General features: G+C 40.6%; 1 protein-coding gene across 3 annotated transcripts in view; it reads left to right on the forward strand.

Moving 5' to 3' along the window:
* EDD1 (glycine-tRNA ligase) overlaps nt 1–20,023 on the forward strand; it is a 218,578-nt gene that overhangs the window by 93,135 nt on the left and 105,420 nt on the right. For all 3 annotated transcript variants that reach the window (XR_015690444.1, XM_087675465.1, XM_087675475.1), the window contains exons 10-14: nt 1,632–1,748; nt 1,953–2,054; nt 10,437–10,563; nt 16,661–16,741; nt 16,884–16,970. Coding sequence is in view for 2 of the 3 variants with exons in the window: in XM_087675465.1 (XP_087531591.1) it covers nt 1,632–1,748; nt 1,953–2,054; nt 10,437–10,563; nt 16,661–16,741; nt 16,884–16,970 (514 nt within the window). In the remaining variant the exon portion in view is untranslated. The remainder of the gene's footprint in view (nt 1–1,631; nt 1,749–1,952; nt 2,055–10,436; nt 10,564–16,660; nt 16,742–16,883; nt 16,971–20,023) is intronic.

The following is a 20,023-nucleotide window of genomic DNA, read 5'->3' on the forward strand; positions in this document are numbered from 1 at the left end:
CACTTTAGTCATTCGTCACTTGTCTTCCTTCGTCACTCCAACACTCTTCCCTCTCCACTCCACAACTGCCCATACCCCTACTAGAGGATATCGTAGTTCATGGTCACCCTTCCTTTGCTCCTTTAGGTGCCTTGTTCCCCTCATCAAGTCTTGTTTTTGGAGGCTCCACCCTATTGGTGTTATCATTAGATTGCTAGCGACTGCACTCCCCTACCTAGAGACAACATCCACACCCTGGTGTTAGACTACAGGCTTGCATTTGTACTCGTGGAGGATCTCAACCATTAGGTGTCACCCCTCCCATTCTTGGCATCATCTTGGTTGCTCTGTCTGGCTAATTCAAGGTTTCTCCGGCCACTATTGCTATCACATAGACTATCGGTGTTTGCGTTTGCACTCTGCCATCACTCCTTTCATTTGGCGTCAACATCCACACACTTGCCATCAGCATTTGGGCTGTCATCATGTGCGATTGGCAGCTCACACCTCTTGCAGTTGCGTTTTGCATCCAAGCCAACTTCCTAGCATGTGAGGACTGCGCTTTGCTCCCTTGATAGCTGGCGATCATCTTCCTCAACTTTGATGGCATCTAAGGACTATCGTTCGCTCCCTTGTCAAGTGTCCACCTTCGAGTGATTACTTCGATAGCCCACTGCCTGGTGTATTGTGTTTTCCTCCCTTCACTGTGTAGATTCCGACACGTGCTGCCACCCGATTCAGATAGGATAGTGCAGTCATCTTCTAAGCCTCAGGTTCTCTGTATTAGCTTTTCTTCTCTAGCATGATTCAGTGCATCATCACCATGTTCTTCTTGTGTTTTTGAGTTTCTCTTCTCTCTTAAGTGTTTCCCGTACACTCTGTGTTTCTTCCCGCAAACCCTACTGGCTCTTTGCACCATTGCATATTCTGACATATTGGAGAAGAGCTTCAAGCCTAGAAAGATTACATTCTTTCTTTGGCTCATTGCACGTAGGATTGATCATTGTGGCAATAAGCACTTGGCTTGGTTTTGGAGTTTCGAGTGGCACGCTCGAGATTCTGAGACATTGTATTGGCACTGACCCTGAGCTCAGGATGTTAGAAGGAGAGCTCTTAGAGTGGTCTTTTAGGGTATTCCAAAAGAGATGACAATGACTTGGCAGGAGTCACTGTCACAATGTGTGCCTGTTGTCCCATGTATGGATGAACTACAGAATGCAGCAGGGCTATGAGCAAGAACATACTGACCTCTGAATCACTTGGTTGTATTTGGACATGATCATCCACACTCTAACAGATAGGTGGCAGGATAACAAGGAGATTTAGAGTGCATGAGGATGAGAGGAGAGGCACTCCTAGCCATATATGATCTAGGCAGCTTCTCCCTTCATGGTTTGGCACTATGTGGACCGTCAAAATGATTATTTTCATATCCTGTGTTTTGGATATTCTCCAATCGGGCAGCCAGCCTAGATGATGTGTATTTTTTTAATTTTATATGTACTGGATATCTTATTTGTACCTTTTGATTTTTAGTGAGGGTGTTTAACAGAAGTTTTGTTTCACCTGGAAAAGGTCCTTTAAGTGCAGTATTTTGGGAAATAATTTTCATATGACATACATTTTGTCTAAACATCTTGTTCTGATGGCAGAAAGGAGATGAGCACTTATTATTTAGATTCAGCCTCTGTCGAAAGAGTTCAGCAGCAGTTTGATCTGTTTGAAGCTGAAGCACAGGCTCTGCTAGAAAAGAGTTTGGCTATTCCTGCGTATGTTTTTTGTTTGTATCCAAAATGCAATTTTACTTGTATATCAAAGAAGGAAAGGCTGTTATAATGGTTATTTGATGAAATGACTCTACTGTTAAATGTTTGGAAATTCCTGTTTTACAGCAGTTACATGTTTAGGCTGTGAGGATGGCCCTGCCTGTGGTATACCAATGAACTGCTAAGCTGAGGTTTTGTATATTACAGATATGATCATGTTTTGAAAGCTTCTCATGCATTCAACATATTAGATGCTAGAGGTGCTGTTGGCGTGACAGAAAGAGCAAGATTTTTTGGGCGCATGCGCAGGTACTGTACTGTGGTTTAGGAAGTTGGACAATTTATATGGACAGTGGATGGTTGAAATTTTCGACTTCAGGCCTTTAAACAAATGATCAATCTTATAACACCTGCCACAAATTTAATGGGGAACAGTGAATTCGACAATCTGGTTTCTTAGAAATTGTCTTCAAGGGAAAAACTTGGAATTAAACACAAATCAATTCTCTGGAAAAAACAAAAGACTAATCACTGCTGACATTCTTTTGTGTTGTATCTCACAAGTCCACTCTATAAGGATACCTGTTCAGCAGAAACTCTTGGAGGGTAGCATATGTTAGCTTTGTATAGAGGTCCACAACGTGGGTTAAAGTGTGATTATATGTCTTCAAGGGCCCTTGGTGAAGTGCACCACAAAATATCCTGGATAGTACGTAAAAAACGAAAAGCAAATTCCTCCAGCTTGTCATATTAAGCTTGAATTTTCATACCTCCTGCAAAACTACATTGCTCTTGATCAAACTACAGACTTCTTTGACTAATTCTTCCAATCTTTGATATTGATCTTTTGTCTGAGAGTGTTTCATCTTTCCTCACACTTAATACGACATCTTTTATTCTTAAAAACAAAATAGAATTCAGAAAATGAAGCCATGATAGTATGAAGCATCAAAGGCTTCAATTCCAATGTCCAAACGGAAGTTTCAGTTACTGAGATGTAATTTTTCCAATCTTTGACATTGATTTTGTCCAAGAGCCTTTAATCTTTCCTCTCCCAAATACTGCCATACCTGATTCCTTCAAAACAAACCAGTATTCATAAACTGAAGGCCTGGTAGTATGAAGCATCAACCGCTTAAGTTTTATGATCTTTTGCACTCGAAACGTTTTTTTCCCGAAGTCCAATTTCGAAACTGAACTTTCAGTTACTGAAATGTTAATTTCCACTTTCAAATTTCACATTTGAATTACATCAGCACTCCGCAAGAACAGGACAAGTTTACAGTGGTTTAATTTTCAAAAGAAGTCTTTTACTGTTACTCAAATGCCCCTAGGGCCAGAAAGTTGTGTGAGAGGGCCTTTTAGAAACAAAGCATGCTGGTCTCTTAAATGGGTGACTTCCTCCAGCGTTGGATAATGTTTTTCAGCTTTTGGTTGTTCACACTTGAGGGGGGGGCCTGGGGAACTAGTACCACTATGTGAGTGCACCTCTCATTCCAAGTGTAAGAAACTCCTTGGTTCCCAAATGCAAAGAAGCATATCTCAACTCGATCTCAGTCTGGAGGATATTTAGGAACATAGTAGCTTGTCATGTGGGGTAGCAAGGTGTATTTCTTACTTCATCCATCACAATCTGTCTGTGAGAAATCCTGAGCGGTAAAGCAAAATGCAGCTGAGAAGAATAGAAAGCAACAGCCGAAAATAGTAGTTACTTAGAATGGCAGAATTCCACAATTACTTTCTTGTGATTATGGGATGCTGGCACATCTGGCACTAAAGCCCATCAGATCGGTTGTTCACACAATCATTATATTTATCATATACTAAGTTGCTATTTATTGTGCCTTCTGTGTACTTTTTTATTACCTTAGGAATTTTCATGAGGTGTCATTAATAGAATTTTCTCTTCTCCGGAAAAAACACTTTATTGTATTGCATGTGGAAGTTTTGTATCTCTTTGGATGGTTCTCTTAATCATGAATCGTTAAGAAAAGATTGTGTGTCATTAGATAGTGGATATATATGCTTGGTTGTGTTTCAAGTGAAGTACATATGTACACCCTCTTAAGTGTGTAAACTGCATCTCCCATGAATGACACGAGTGTGGAGCACTTCATTTTCAGAGAAATGTGTGCTTGGAGGCCAGTTTGAAGTATCAATCAGGCTGTCAGTTTAAATGCTGGCTTGTTACTTTGCTACAGTTTTACTTGAAGATCAGGATTCCCTGTATGATAAATCTCTTGCTTTGTCTTCTTTCTCCTCTGTTATGTTATAAAGCACTGTGGTTTAAGTAAAGCATGCCTTATTTGTTTAGGAGTTGCATAATTTCAACCTGCCAATGCCACCTAAACCTAAAAAGGAGCATCCATGAAGGTTTGATAAGTAGCTCATATCTGCAGGCAGTCACTTCTGTGAGCAGCCTTGTTCATTCTTTCATTTGATTCACCTTTTAATACAACATTTTGTGCATGCAAGGCCCAAGTGTAATTCCACCTACCCACACCCAATCAACTTCTTTGTCTCAGTTTCCAGAAGTCCATGATGGTATAACTGGTCTGTGTGAAGTGTAGTATACAAAGATGATCTTGAATTATCTGGGCACATTGATCTGAAGATACAATGTGTCCCCTTGCATATATGCACATATATGCAAAAGACAAGATTGCAAATCGTAGCCATGCTATAGATCTCGAGGATGTTTCCATAGCAGAGACCCTTTCAGGGTTTGGACAGAGATCATCCACAATCTTGGTGGGAGATGGGAGGATCTGCAGGGTGGTTCTGAGAGGACAAGGAGAGAGATTCTTTCTTGCACACATGGGATTCTGTGGGGGCTCTTATACCTCCCCTTCCCGGGATGTCACCCACCGTAGTATTGTTCACGCTAGTGTGCGCTTAACCGGAAGTTTGCCATAATTGAGCTAGCCATCTAGCCCTTAAAACCTTAAGGTGATGGATGACCTCTGGTCTATCCAATTATGGAGATCTTCCTCAATTTGACCTGGGATTCAAACCTAGTCTCAACTCATCGCCATTGCACCAATAGTGAGCTAGTTTTCTCTAGCAAGTATGGATTGCATTTCTAACAGCCCCCCTGAAGCTACACCTTGGATGAAGTCCTAGTGCCACCCAAGCTCAGCAACTTGAGTTTTGATACCAAGTTAGAAACTGGGTGGGGAACCTTATACCTCCCCTTCCCGCGAGGTCACCCATCCTAGTATTGTTCACGCTAGTGCGCGCTTAACTGGAAGTTTCCCATAAGAGCACTTTTAGAATTGTATGTGATACCATAGTCGAGAGTTTCCTTCAAATATCTGAGCGCCTACATCCCAACTTTCCAATGACTTTCTTGTGGTTTGTTTGAAAATTTGCTCAAAACACCAATAGGAAAATTCATATCTAGCCTAGTATTACACAAGTAGATGAGGTTGCCCACCAATCTCTTGTACCTCCCAATGTTTGCTAGTGCTGATGTATCCTCAATGGATAACTTCACATTGACCTCCATAGGTGTAGCTATCTTCTTACACTCGGTCATGCCAAATGCTTTTAAGATCTCCCATGCATAATTCTTTTGAGAGATGAAGATTTTGCTAGGCACTTGCTAGACTTCAATCCCCAAACAATAGTGCAATAAGCCCAAGTCTATTATTTCAAACTCAGAGCTTTAGAGCCTTTTGAGTCAGATGGATCATATCTTCATAGTCACCTATAATAAGAAGGTCATCCACATATAGAACAATTACTACAGACTTTTCACTATCCCTGTAAACATATAAGCTAGCATCTGAGACACTTTTTTTGAAATTCAAACCTAAAAAGAATTTATTTATCCGATGGTATTATGCTCTAGGGGCTTATTTCGCTCGATATAATGCCTTTTTAGCTTACAAATTTTGTTCTCAGAATGGGGGGCCTCAAACCTTGGTGGTTGAGCCACGTACACCTCCTCCTTGAGGTCATCATTTAGAAATGTTGATTTAATATCCATTTGGTAAATTGACTACTTCTTATGAGCAGCCACTGCAAGTACAGTGCCAATAATGGTCATTCTAGCAGTTGGAATAAATGATTCATGAAAATCAAATCCTTCAACATTGCAAAATCAATGTGACTAAATCTTTCATGCCAACGTTTACTTGTGCCCACACTAGAGATAGCTTTAAGAGCACTTAGCTTATACAGGTTGTTCGTGCATTTTCCTTTGCTGACAACTTTGCTAGCACCGTTGATAATTTTTACGCTTGTCTTAGTGAATCTCACCTCATGGCCAAGATCAACTATAAAAGCAACTGATAGTAGATTTCTCTTAATCTTTGGAACATACAACACATTTGAAAGATTTTTGAGTTCACTATTTGCAGTAACAATGGAAATAGTACTTGTGCTCTTAGTAATGCTTATTGCATCATTCCTAACCGTTATAGTGATGGATTCTTGCAGAGGCTTCCTAAAACTATAGACCTTTCTTGTTGGTCATGTGACGGGAGGTGCCACTATCCAATACCCATGAGTTAGTGTTAGATATTTCTTGCGCCGAGGAACACATTTCCTCAATGGTTGCCATGAATAACTTCAACTCCGCTTTAGCCATTTTGTTTGTCTCCTTCCCTTTAGTCTTCACGGTGCCATTCTTTTCATTTGCCTTCTTTGCATGTTCTTTTTCTCACGGTAGAAGTAGTCTCCTTGAAACTTTTTCTTATCACCATTTGTCTTTTTGTCACCGTTAGTAGAGGAATCACCTTTGCCTTTCGTATTGGCAGAGAATGCAGCATCTCCATTGTTGCTACCTTCTCGGGCTTTAAGGCTTAACTCCTCCATTAGTAGTGCAGAAAATTCCTCAAATGTGAAAGTTTGGGTTCTCACATGAGTGTTTAGGGTAGTTGCCAATCCATCAAACTTTGGTGGACAAATCCGAAGACACCTCTGAGCTAGCTCCTCACTAGTCTTTTGTAACCCAACGCTAGCCATTTGGTCATGGTGGCACAGATTCTTGATTCGAGTGATGAATGCTTCAGTTGTCTCTCCTTCAACAAACTTCTTTGCTGCTAGTTGATTCTCCAAGTTCTGAAGTTTGAACCTTGTTTGATTTCACGTTTCGTACTGACTCCTCAGTACGTTTCAAGCCCTTGATGCTTTGGTTGTGTGTTGAATCTGTTGAGAAATCAAATGATGTATGTCTATAGAGGCTGAATGTATGTCTAAAAGAGGTTGCCCATAAGTGGCTCTGTATGCTGTAGGAAGAGATGTTCAAAATCCCATATGCATAGTGAGGAGAGTGGTATTATCGAAAAAGCTATAAAGGTATGTACTTGACACTCATTTCAATGTAATGGTACTATGAATTGAGTCACTTAAGATTGTCTTTATGAGTCCAAGCTAATCTATCTTGGAACCTAATTCACTTGAGTTACAATCTCTTCCCTCTATTATGTATCGTGTGTTTGATTTGCGTCCACCATAGCTAACTAGCTCTAGATCCGTATTTCTCAACATGGTATCAGAGCCATGGCTGAGTTAGATAGCTATCAGTGTGATTTCTTCTTCCTTGCAAGCTTCATAATTTGTCCCTCTTTCATTCTCCTTCTTGTCATCCAAACAGCCATAATTGCATATGAGGTGAAGAAGCTCAAGGAAGGAGGTGTGCTATCATTTAAGGGCTTATTGTGGTTCATATCTCAAAGCTTTGATTATATTCAGCAAGTGCGTGAGGTTGAACCATATCCTGAGAAGAAAGAGGGATTGAGTTGCTTGGTTCTAGTCATTGCCTATTTGCAAAGAGAAGTTGAGGCTCTGCTTCAGTCTTGGTGGACAGAGAGAAAGAGAAGAAGAGAGTCTTAAATCTTTGTTCTTCATAGCCTGTTGCCACGAATAGGGAAGAAGCCATACTTGCCTACCTTTGGACAGAAATAGAGAGTGAAGAAGATATGGGTTGATTTCGAGATTTGTTGAAAAAGGGAAGAGTACAACCAAATCAGGTTGAGCTGAATCTGTGAATTGACTAGCTAATCAGGAAGAAGGTGATTGTGGAAGATTAAAACCCCAAATTGCATTGCTTGCTGATCGAGTGTGCACTGACCGGATAGCGTTGGAGGAAACACATTCAAATCCTGTTTTTGAATAGCTGAAGCTGCTCATAAAAGAGGTAAAGAAGATTGAGCAAAGAGAGCTCTACTTGGATCGAGGCAGGGAGTGTTGCCGCAAATCAGTGCAGATCAACAGTCGTCGTGCTGTAGTCGTCGTTTTCATTTTCTGTCATCAAGAATCATTTTTTTTTCAATCTTAATACTAAGGCTAAAACCCTTAGTTCTTAAAGGCCATTCACACAGTATCCCTCTCAAAAGTCTATCCACACTAAGCTATTCTCTCCTACACCTATTTACTCACATTATCATTCATAGAACTTAGTAAAAAATCTTTCCTTCTGTTAACTTGGATATGAGTGATCTTAATTTGAAAAGTATGCATCATTGATTAAAATCATTTGTAAACCTTGAAATTGTATCTGTGTAATTGGGATTAGACACTGCCTTGAGCATTTGCTCAATGGTAAGACCTTCCCATGCCTTTGAAAGGGAGATGTTTTATGCACAAGTATCAAGAACATTCAATGCCAGTATAATGCCAATCCATTTCAGTAAACATCGTCATCTAGCCACTGAGCCAAAGCTCCAAACTCTATGTATCCAAGCCCAATATCATAATGTGCTATTAAGCAATGCATTCTAGCAAGTCCCAAAGCTATCCGAAGAGAAATGTATTTGTCTTGCAAAGCCACATGAAACCCCCAAATCTATGTATCCCAAGACTCAACAAGTCGTGTCAAGCTATGTCAATGTACATGTTTGTATCCATCTCAAACTCACTAAGATCGCAGACTGAAGCAAAAGACCAAGAAGAAAACAACTACCAAAAAGAAGATGAAGAAATTGTTTTCTTTGCTAATGACAAAGAAGTTTCCTTAGTGGATCTTGTTTCCCATACTGGATGTAAAAACCCTACAAAAAATGTAAAGTTTCAAGCCTTAACTTGACTAGGCTGCCAAAGAGCTAGTCTCCCGGGCCATGTCATTATGTAGGGGGGGCAAAAGCCAGCAAGGATAGAGACTCATCATTTGAGGGGGGGTGTTGAGAAATCAAATGATGTATGCCCATAGAGGCTGAATGTATGTCTAAAAGATGTTTTCCATACGTGGCTCTGTATGCTCTAGGAAGAGATGTTCAAAATCCCATATGCATAGTGAGGAGAGTGGTATTATCCAAAAAGCTATAAAGGCATGTACTTGACACTCATTTCAATGTAATGGTACTATCAATTGAGTCACTCAAGATTGTCTTTATGAGTTCAAGCTAATCTATCTTGGAACCTAATTCACTTGAGTTACAATCTCTTCCCTCTATCATGTATCGTGTGTTTGATTTGCGTCCACCATAGCTAACTAGCTCTAGATCCATATTTCTTAACAGAATTAAGGTCAAAACAGAGTCAAAACAGCTTGTAACTAAGGTATATAGTGCATCTGCGTTCCTTTGTTTCCAAGCTCGTAGAAGATCTACATTTGGAGGAATGATAACACTCGAATTTGATGGGTCGGGGGTGAGTTGTGATTTTAGGTTAGTCCCTAGCATCGTCTCTAGAAGCTCATAAGAATCAAGGATAGTTGTGATTTTAAACTTCCATAAAGTATAGTTTGTACCATCTAACTTGCCTTTGCTGAAGGTTGGTGGACGAATCCTCAGTGTTTGAATTGCCGGTATAGTAGCAGCTCCACCTGATGTGGGATCACCGCTACTTGTTGTAGCAGACGACATTTCACCTCTTTGTTGTTGAAGCCCTTGCCTCTCATATACTCTTCACTCCTCAAAGCCCAAAGCCCCTTGGGCTTTGATACCATTTTAGAAACTGAGTGGGGGCCCTTATACCTCCCCTTCCCAAGAGGTCAACTGTCACCCACCCTCGTATTGTTCATGCTAGTGCGTGCTTAATCGGAAGTTTCCCATAATTGAGCTAGCCATCTAGCCCCCAAAACCTTAAGGTGATGGATGATCTCTTGTCTATCCAATTATGGAAAGCTTTCTCAATTTGGCCGGGGATTCAAACATAGTCTCAACTCATTGCCCCTACACTAATAGTGAGCTAGTTTTCTCTAGCAAGTGTGGATTGCATTTCCAACACTATAGCCCTCTAGATTGGATGTTGACACAACCTGTATTTATGATGTACTCAGTGGCTCTTCATAGGGCCTTCTTCGTACTTAGTTTTTTACTTAAAGAGAATTTCCCCAAGGTGTTAGTAGTAGAATTTTCTTTTCCCGGAAAAAAATATACTTGTCTGTTTTCATCAATCTGTTTTCTTTTTTAAAGATGTTAAATAGAATATTGGCAAGCTGCAAATGCCACAGTGGTTAACAGGCTTTGATGGTTTTAGAAGAGTTTATACGATGCAGTTAGTCTGAATGAGCCTGTATTATCTCGTATTCAATTTGTCTGCAAATGTGCATGCAATGACTCACATGAAGATCTTGCATGTGTGGCTTTGAAGCAATTTATCATCTATAGAACACTCATAGATGGTTATGTTTACTGACTGGGCAATTCACACTCAAGTTCCATGCCTGAAACGTTCTGCTCTGTTATTCTTGATATTCCACATTTATAGTAAATCACATACTTTATCTACTGTATGCTGCAGATTGGCCCGAGAATGTGCACAATTGTGGTTCAAGACAAGAGAAAACTTGGATCACCCATTGGGCACATGGAAGGCAATACCTCTTGATGAAGAGAAGTGTAAAATTCCCAAAGACACGCTTCTAAAGGTACGATTTCTATGTATGGTGTGTTTTCTCCAGTTTATTTTTGCCAGTTTTTTCCTTTTCTTTCATGTGATTTGTTATTTCTATTCTTGAGTTATGTATGCAAGCACACAACTGTGAGGTAATGCTTGACAGCAAATCAGAAACATTTGCTTGTGTGTGTGATATGTTGTTGCCTTCTCGTCACCGTCATCATGTTTTACTCTTCCTCTTGTTTCTGTCTGGTCATCCCCTCTGACTGATTCTTCATGCTAATTGGCCTCGTTTCAGGTCTATCTTCCACCCTAGTTGCAAATTGAGCTGCTCTTCTTCATTTGAGTGCCATCATCCCCCCCTCTTGGTTCTCCCAACTCATTTGCTTGATCCAGAGATGATATAACAGTTTCACATGTTTCGAGCTCATTTTTCACATGTTTCAAGCTCATTATTAATTGGTGAATCCTTACTCAATCTTAACAAAAGAGATAGTAGATAGCTCAAATATCTTGGGAATATATACCTAGTGCATGCCTAGTTTCTACAAATTCTGCAATCTGTGGTGAATCTTGTTATGAATATTCTTTTATAAGGCTAGTGCACTTGTGAGTTGTTTTTTCAGAAAAATAGCCAATTAGCAATGACTAGGCACTTATATCATACATGTTTGGGTCCCTTAGTGTTTCTCTACATCCCCACGACTTTCCCTTGTTTCTATGGGTATTGTGCTTCCTTCGAATCTGTTTGTGCTGACAAGTGCTTGCTTATTTGCCATTCTCCTTGCCCTATTAAGACTGCTTTTAAAACTTTTTTAACAGCCACAGTCTGCTCCCTTTGCAACTGTGTTTTTGACTTTAATTATGTCTTCACTCACTTTCTGTTTTCTGCAGCAGAACCCCTCAAACTTTGACCATATTCCGAGGAACCCCTTATCCTCTGGAATAAAGAAGGCTTTGTACTACATTTTAATCCTTGCCGAAGTGGGTAGGATTTGGTAAATTTTGAACTTTTTTCTTCTGATGGATTTTCACCTTTAGCAGGCATCTGTATTGCCTTTAACCCTTGCCAATATAGGGGAGGGTTTAGTAAATCTTTACCTTTAACTTCTAGTGGATTCCAGCCCTTTTAGGGTTTCAACATGGCAATACTATTGTTTTAAAAAACAAAATGATCTATGAGACCGTGAGTTACAATCATCTGTATGACGGTACAATTGTATGTAAAGAACAGTAAATGAAAATGTACTAAATAGTGCAAGAAAGCTAAGAGCTATAAGGAGAACTCTAGCTGACAACTAAAGAGTTCTAGTTGATAGATATTACAATCTCATGGAGGTGTAGAGGGCCTAGTTCTAGCCTGAGCAATAATCTCTCGTATCCACCTATGGAAGTGTCGGCAATGCCTTTGTTAGGTCTGGGACATCTCGATTGGCCAAGCTGGATGACTTGATTCGTCAATATTCCACGTATGTGTAGATGAGTGAGGCTGTGACTGTACTGGAACCTCCTGAGTCTTCCTTGCGAAGGAATTTGTGAGCTGCCTTTGGGTACGGGCTCGATGTCCTAGAGCTGCTATACTCCATAGGAGTGTGCCCCGAATTGTTATATTTCAAGGAGGAAGAGGTGAAAGCACAAGTGGTCAATGAAATCCACGACTTTGATTTACTCATTTTCACATTCTATTCAGGTTACCAGTTCTCGATGGGCAGAGTTGGCACCCCCCTCTGCACTTGCCTATCCTACCTTCTCTACGTGCATCCGAGAAGTTGGATGGGATGAACTATTGGCTATGGTCATTGGAATTTGAGCGCATCCTTGACACTTCGAACCTTTGGGATTTTGTGCCAGTTTCTATACTCGATTTTCCATGGATATCCATGTTGGAGTGACCTCGGACTCCACAGCTTTATAGGATTGGTTGAATACGAGAGCTTGCTATTTTCTCTTTTTAAGTTGTGAAGATTCTATGTTTGTTCATGTAGGATGATTTACACTGCTGCAGAGGCTTGGAGGAGACTCATGACTCTTTACTAGATCTAGACATTGAGACACCGCCTCTCTCTTGAGTTGAAGATATGAGAGCTCTCTATGGGGAGATTCGTCTACAATGAGGAATCACATCAACAAGATGCAGGTGATTTGGGATGAGGTTATTATCCTTAGTAAGGGCATTCCTTCAGAGGACCTAGCTGTGACTCTTCTCTCACATCTTTCATCACCAATATATGATGTATTCTACCACTTATTATCTCACTTCTCATACATGGGACACTCACTTCAGAGGAGCTAGTTCTGTTGGTACTTGAGCAGGACGCTCATCATAGAGAGACATATTCAAGTGAGCTAGTGTACATAGTTGTGCTTTTGCAACATCATCTAGAGGTAAAGGATAAACCAAGCAGAAGAAACGGAAGAAAAAGAAACACGACTCATCTTCAAACTTTGATTAGGATTTTGAGGGGAATTGTAGAGGATATCCCAAGTGTCCTCACTATGGGAAGACCTCGAACCCCATGCAGAAGTGCTTAAAGGAATACGGTCATGTTTGTTCAAGAGCGAAGGGTGGATCTACATCGGAGCCTTTGTCTGCCTCTACTTCAGCACTAGCTATTATCACCGAGTCTTCATCGGGATTATAGTCTACTTTGGGCCTTTATTTCATGTGGCAACCTCTTTCCTTTGTCATTGAGCCATGATCCCCTGTCGCATGGCTCTTGGTCCCAGTTGCTTCTTTGCAAGTTATGGCACATTCAATAGCTCCTCACTATTGTCTCACAATTGAGTAAGAGGCTTGACTCACCCATCCCCAACTAGAGTTTTCAGGAGTGATTTGTTTGAGGCCTCTCTAGTTTCATCGGTCTATGGTGGCCTCCCGTTTGATCAGGCTTTCATCTAGAGAGGGGCCTTTACTACTTGGCTGACATTCTCATTGGCGGACTTCATCAGCACTCTTCCTATTACCCTTAGATCTGCATCTTCTTTGGCCTTCCGTGACATCCAGGATCTCAGAGGGATGTTAGCAAATGTGTGTTTCTTGTATAGTCATCTCTTGCCTGTGAGTCTAAATTTGAGTCAGATGAGGACATTAGGAGCTCTAACATTGTCATTGAATGTGATTTCATGTGCTCTAGGTACTTTAGATGAAGGGTACATCGGTGCTTTTCTTTTTAGGCATTGTAGCATGTCTTGGGCATCCACATTATGCACCTAGCCACTTGATTATCGGTTGTTGCCCTAGTTTGCCTATTTAAAGGTGGCTTGCCCCCTCATTTATTCATCACTTTCTATTTGATTAGCCAGCCTATCTCATTCTCTCTCATCCCCTTGCTACCGTTTTGTGCCTAGATTGAAGCTTAGTGCTGTATGTTGGGGCTTACTGGTGCATCCTTATATCTTTCAGCAATTGCAGTCGGTTTGTTCCTTCTCTCTTGTGTTGATTCGGTCTCCTTCTACCCATTTTGTCTTTCCTTTCCACTACGCACTCACACTTTTTTCCATTCATCATTTGGGATTACATAGGTGTTGATAAACTTATGTCTATGGCGATGGAAAATAATGGAGAGATAAAACACGCAAGGAGGGACTCAACACAAATTCCTTGCCCTTGGAAAGCATTTATTGGAGCATAGTGTTTGTTGAACCAGTGCCTGTGCAAGAGCTTAGGAGATCATATTTTGTTGCGAAAAGAGGCATGTCTACCATCATGATGTGGTCTATGACCAAGGTTATGTGCTTTCCTTTGTCACTGCTTCTCCTAAGTATGGTTTGGGCATGCATTATTTGCGAATGGGGCGCAAGATCAAAGATCTGTTGATGACGTTTCAACTGGTTCCTCTACGCAATTCACAATTCAGATTGGCTGATTCAAGTTATAGCATCCTTTGCTTAATGCTAGTCCCCTATCTTACTTTCTGTCAACTAAGGAAACAGTCTGTCATGTTGCAATGTACTGATTGCTTTGGTTGGCTACCTTTACTTTCCTTTAGTGGGTTGCTGCTTGCTGGTGTATTTCGTGCAAGAAGAAACCTGGTCTAGCTTTTCCATGTTTCAATTTACCTATAGAAACGCAACGTGAATACAGAAACATTCCATCATATGCTATGGTTTTTTGCATTCAGCACGTGCCTTTCTGGATAAATTATTGGCACACTTGATGGATTGTTTCCCTTCTCAGAGGCTCAGCAAAATTTTGGATGTTTGGCATTTTGCCTTTTGTTTTGCGGACATCCTTCACTTCTTTCCTTGGGTAAGTTTCTAACAGTTTTTGTATGGTTGCCTTAGACTCTATGATATTTGTCAGGGTCAATATCCTCTATTTTCTCAATCTTTTTGATCTTCGGCGATGGTCACACTGAAGCTCTCCTTCTTTGTACATTGATTTAATTTGATTGATTCATTCCATGGAAATAATATTATTTTCAGTTGTTTCACCAAAAAATAAAGATGTGTATGGCTTTAAAAAACTGTGTTCGTGTGCTTGGATCTCTTGTTGGATCTTGTGGTCAGTTTATGATGATTGTAATTGCATGATGCACTTATGCTCCAACACAGACAGACCTATTATAGCTATAAGGAAGTTGCAGATTTTAACTTCTTTGGAGGTTTTCCAATAGAAACATAAAAGAGAGTGTGTGTGGGTGCATGTTCTGACGTGTGCTTGTGTGCATCGAAATCATGTGATTTTTGACGAGACCGATTCCCTTCTTGGTATACTTAAGGCATTCCCTCTTGTTGTCTCTCCAAGCCCCCTTTGGGCTTGGAGGTCTTCCTGAAAATCACCTTGAAACACAATGATGTAGGTTTCGATGCCCTACATTGAGACATCTTTCTATGTATTATAATATTTTTACAGGAAAGAACTTTTACACAAAAAGTGCCTGCATGGTACTCAAGTGCACATGTCTTCACACATTAAATGGGCTCTTCAGTTTTATTAGATCAAGTGGTTCAAGATGTTGAACATCGTGAGTAAGATTTGAATGCAGTTGCAGAGACCCTTAAAGAGGAGTCTTTTTTGAAGCTTTAAAGGAGAGGATTTCCTGTATTTTTGTGGGTTGGGTGCCTAATTATTTAGGTGCTGATGTTAGCATCTCCTACCAGAACCGGGGGCTAACTTTCTCCCCAGGAATGGGGGAGGAAGGCCTACATATGAGCAAGCAACTAGTATATGTTCTCTAATCACACTTGCTTACTCTAGAGCAAGCAGAACAAGGTTTTTGAAGCAAACAAAGAATACAACCTTGATTGCCTAAAAGCTTATTATTAAAAAGGTTGTGTGATGAAAGTGGGCAAACTCCAGTTCCTGCACATGTTTTGGGCTTTTTGCTTTCCCCATAGATTTAAAATGTCATAACTTATTTTTGTGGAGGGGTTGTTTATCCCAGCCATGCAACTTTTTTTTGAAATTGCAAATTTATTCTTTTCCCAATTTTCTTTATTTGTCTCTCCATTAAGAATCGGAACTATGCCTTCTCCTGCATTGGTACTTTGCTAGTTCTGGGTTTTACAAAGAAAAGTGGAGAATCTGTCTGCTTTTCTGACTTTCTTCAAAAAGCCTGCTTATTCTCTTGAGTAAAGCATGCCTTTGCAGCTTCTCTTTTTGTATTTAAAACATTTAGCATCTGAAATGAGCAAGGTTTTGTGATCTTTTTACCTTTGTAGTTCGTGTTGTGTTTTCACCTCTTTGGGGGGGTTTGCACAGTAGTATGAAGTATTACTTGAAAAGTGTGCATATGCACTTTTCACCATGTTTGCACAGCATTTTACTAGCAAGACCATATGAAATGTTGATTTATTGTGGAGCTGTTTCTACCCTTTTTGCTTTGGTGTTGGCATTCGGTACCTTATAGAGGCTGTTAGACGTGCTTCATAGAATTTTGATGGGAGCTATAAGAGACACTCCAAAATTAGTGACATTTCAAATTACTTCCAGATCAGTGCTTGGGGTTTCTTAAAGACCTTTTGGCATTAGTCTGCATATGTTTCTTGAACTTAGATTGCATTATTCAGCAACCTCATAGTGTGCTTTTTCCGTGAAATTTGAAGTTTGGGATGTCAGTAAATGCTATAGAGTATTGAACTGTTATCTGAAGTATTTTTAGCCAAATTCTCTATTGTTTCTTTAGGTTCCGAAAGCACGAGCCTTTGTACTTGAAATCGGTTCTGAGGAGCTACCTTCACAAGATGTTGCAAGCAGCATTGGACAGGCAAATAGAATGCTAGCTCTTTTTGGACCTTAAAAGTGGTGTATGAAGCTTGCTACAGACTACACAAAATTTTTGGCTTGTAGTGTAGACTTTTTTCATTTATGTTTATGAGTTTGAAATGTTATCTTTTGTCTTTTTACAGCTTGAAGAGTCTATTAAGTCTTTTTTGATGGACAAGCGACTTGAACATGGAGACGTCAGTGTGTTTGGAACTCCACGCCGCCTAGTTGTAAGTTTCTTAGCAGAAATCCTGAATTTACATGACCAGCTGAATAAAAGAATGTTGAATAAGTGAATATGGCCAGGTAATGCAATTACTCCAGCTTATGAAGCTGGTTGACATCTGTCAGATTGTTTGAAGGTTGCTCTGAAAGTATGGGAATCTGTATTTTCAAGACTTATTGTGGTCACATTTTAGTTGGACATAAAAGTTATGAATCAATTTTTCTGACTGACATGATGGGTTATAGTCAGAAAATGTGGCATCTTATGGTAGACTATGCCTAAAAAGTTTGTGATGTGGAACAAGTTATAAAAGCATGCTGCCGCCAATGATGGTTAAAAGTTCCACATTTTCTAGGAGTTGATGTGAATATTTGAGAGTGATTGTTGACTCGTTTCTAACATAGTAAAACACCTAACAATGTAGTATCGGGTGTAAAGGAATACTCCTCTACAGATAACAAACACAACTGTGTGGCAAAGCACAATTAATAAATAACACAGTTAGGGCAACTTAGAGACAATGAACATTGAAGAAGAGAATGAATGAATATATGTACGATGCTCAATGCAGCTAACACACTATGCAAAGGTGAAATACTGACCTCTGAATTCTTCTGTATGTAGGCCTGGGGAAAGAGTATGTGGTGGAGAGTGTGTCGTATTCTAATGGATCTTAAAACACAGCAACCAGCCTTTGGAGATGCCAAGCAGCAGCAGACGCTGCTCAGGACAGGTTGGATCAGTACCTGATGGAGCAGTCTGGGGCAGAATCAGCAAAACATCAATCAGATGATGACATGGCAGTTGGGTGACAGAATGGAACACCAAAATGCAGATCTGGGTGACATGTGGCAGTGCTGGTACAGCATATACGTGGGTTTGCTGATGATGTCAGGGGGACAAGAGTGGGACGATAAGCTGAGGCTGGAACATGATCTACAGCAGAAAACATAGCTATTCTAGTGATGACATCAGGTTGGAAACAGTTGCCAACAGCAGCAGGGGTCTGGACAGCATGCATTTGATGATGGACAGTAGTGGGCAGCAGCTCGAACTGAGATATTGTCTGTAAATGGGGTGTGGACAACTCAGAAATAGATGGGGACTCATCAAGTGTATCCTCAAGGGAGGCTAGGAGTGCTTGATGAGACCGAAGTCCATAGTAGTAGCAGGGGTGGACCAATGGGATGACCCCTCTGGTGAAGTGGGGCGGATAGTCCACCTGCCATGTGAGCAGTGGATCTACCTTAATTAGGTGGAGGATGACCCCCTCTTGGCTATGGAGGTGGGGCTGAAGTGTCCTTGCCTGATGTGGTTGAGGTTCTAGGTGGAAAAGAGGGTCTAGACTTGGGTGGATTAGCCTTGGCCTGGTTCAGTCTTGGTATTGTCCTTTCCACCACGTTTCTTCACCTTCTAGGAAGTCAGGGCCCTCTCTGAATATTGAGGTTTCTTATGAAATTGATTGAGCAGCCAAGCATAACACAAGAGTTGATATTCAAAACTCATAGATGGGTAGCTGGGGTTGTGAGATGACTTGTTGGATGAATTTGGAATATATTTGTAGCAATTTATTCATGAACAAAGTACTTGATCATTGCCTAACTGAGGTAAGCTAGTGGTTGCGAATTCAGTGAGCAATCAATGATACTCAACCAACTTGACAATCAAATCATCCGTCTTAGTGATTTTCAACTCTTAGAACTTATGGTTAAGGTTAATTCGTCAGTACGATTGTGAGCTGCATAGAGGTTGACTAGGTGTGCCCAACTTTCGTATGCAAGGTCAAAGACCCTACATCAACCTAACTATGGCTATGACATTTGTGCTCTTCTAAGAGGGAACTACCTCATGTGAGGACCAGGTTGGGGTTCTTGCCCCTAAATAAGTCCCAAAAGCCTTGGGAATCCTAGACATGCCACATCAAATTAGACCAATTGGTAAAGTTAGATCCGTTAAAATGAGTCTTATGTGTAAACGCATGCTTGGCTGATGCAAATGGATGGATGGCATGAGGAGGATGATAGGTGGATGGCATAGGAAAGATGGATGGATAGCTAGGTGCTACATGAGGCATCAAAATGCTTGGCATGGTGACTCTAGATATGTATCCTAAAGAAGGTGATTGACTTCTGGATGGTCCTCATGCTGAAAAGGTATAGAATAGCCCACAAGGTATTGTGATGCTGCAAAGTGTGTGGCCACTTGGAAGATGGGAAATTAAGGTGGGGCTTGAGACGCATGGATGGGATACCCCTACATATAGGTCTCTATGGATGGTTGGGTTGGGGGATAAATCCCCACCACCTGGATGTGCAAAAGGAGAGGACCTCAAGGGATAGGATGTGCCTATCTTTAAAGATTCCCCAAGTTTAGTGTGTGGTTGGATAGGTGGAATAGTGAATGGTGAATGGTGAGGTGGATAATGGTGTAAATGTACATGTGGGTGTAGTGCAAGAAAAGGGTGGGATATGTGGTTTGGAAATTATGGTGTAGATGGAATATAAGTGAATGGAGATTCATTTTTAGAAAATTGAAAATGATGATGCACCAACTTCATTTTGACTCTGAAAAACAAGGCTTAAATAAAAACTTGAAGAAGGAAACTTTGAGTTTTCTTATTACACACATTTTCTTGTGTTCACATACACAAAGAGGTCCTCTTTGAGACTTATTCCATAGTCAACAAATTGAAATCTATCTTTCTCATAATTTGTTCTAGAGTCTTGAGTACATGTAGAAGCAAAAGGAGAAGGGGCAGAAGTAAAGACTTGTGTACCTTGCACCAGAATGGAGCGTTAGGTTGGAAGAATGGAATATACCTCGGATCTCTTTCTCCAGAAGGGGGGCCCATCCCTTATGGCGGCTTCAACGATCGTGCATTATCTTGAGATTTATGTGAAACATCTAAAGGGAAAATATCATGTTTACCTTCATTGGCTTATTGGGCTCACTACACGAGAAACAAATCGTTCTTCACGCGTGAGATCTCATCGGTTCTATAGACACCATGATAGTAAGACATCTCTCCACTAGTTTCAGAACCTCGCTCGGCAAGTT

The sequence above is a fragment of the Lygodium microphyllum genome, chromosome 1 (assembly GCF_053477565.2).
Source record: "Lygodium microphyllum isolate KBCC chromosome 1, Lygodium_microphyllum_v1.1.10, whole genome shotgun sequence".
Lineage (NCBI taxonomy): Eukaryota > Viridiplantae > Streptophyta > Polypodiopsida > Schizaeales > Lygodiaceae > Lygodium > Lygodium microphyllum.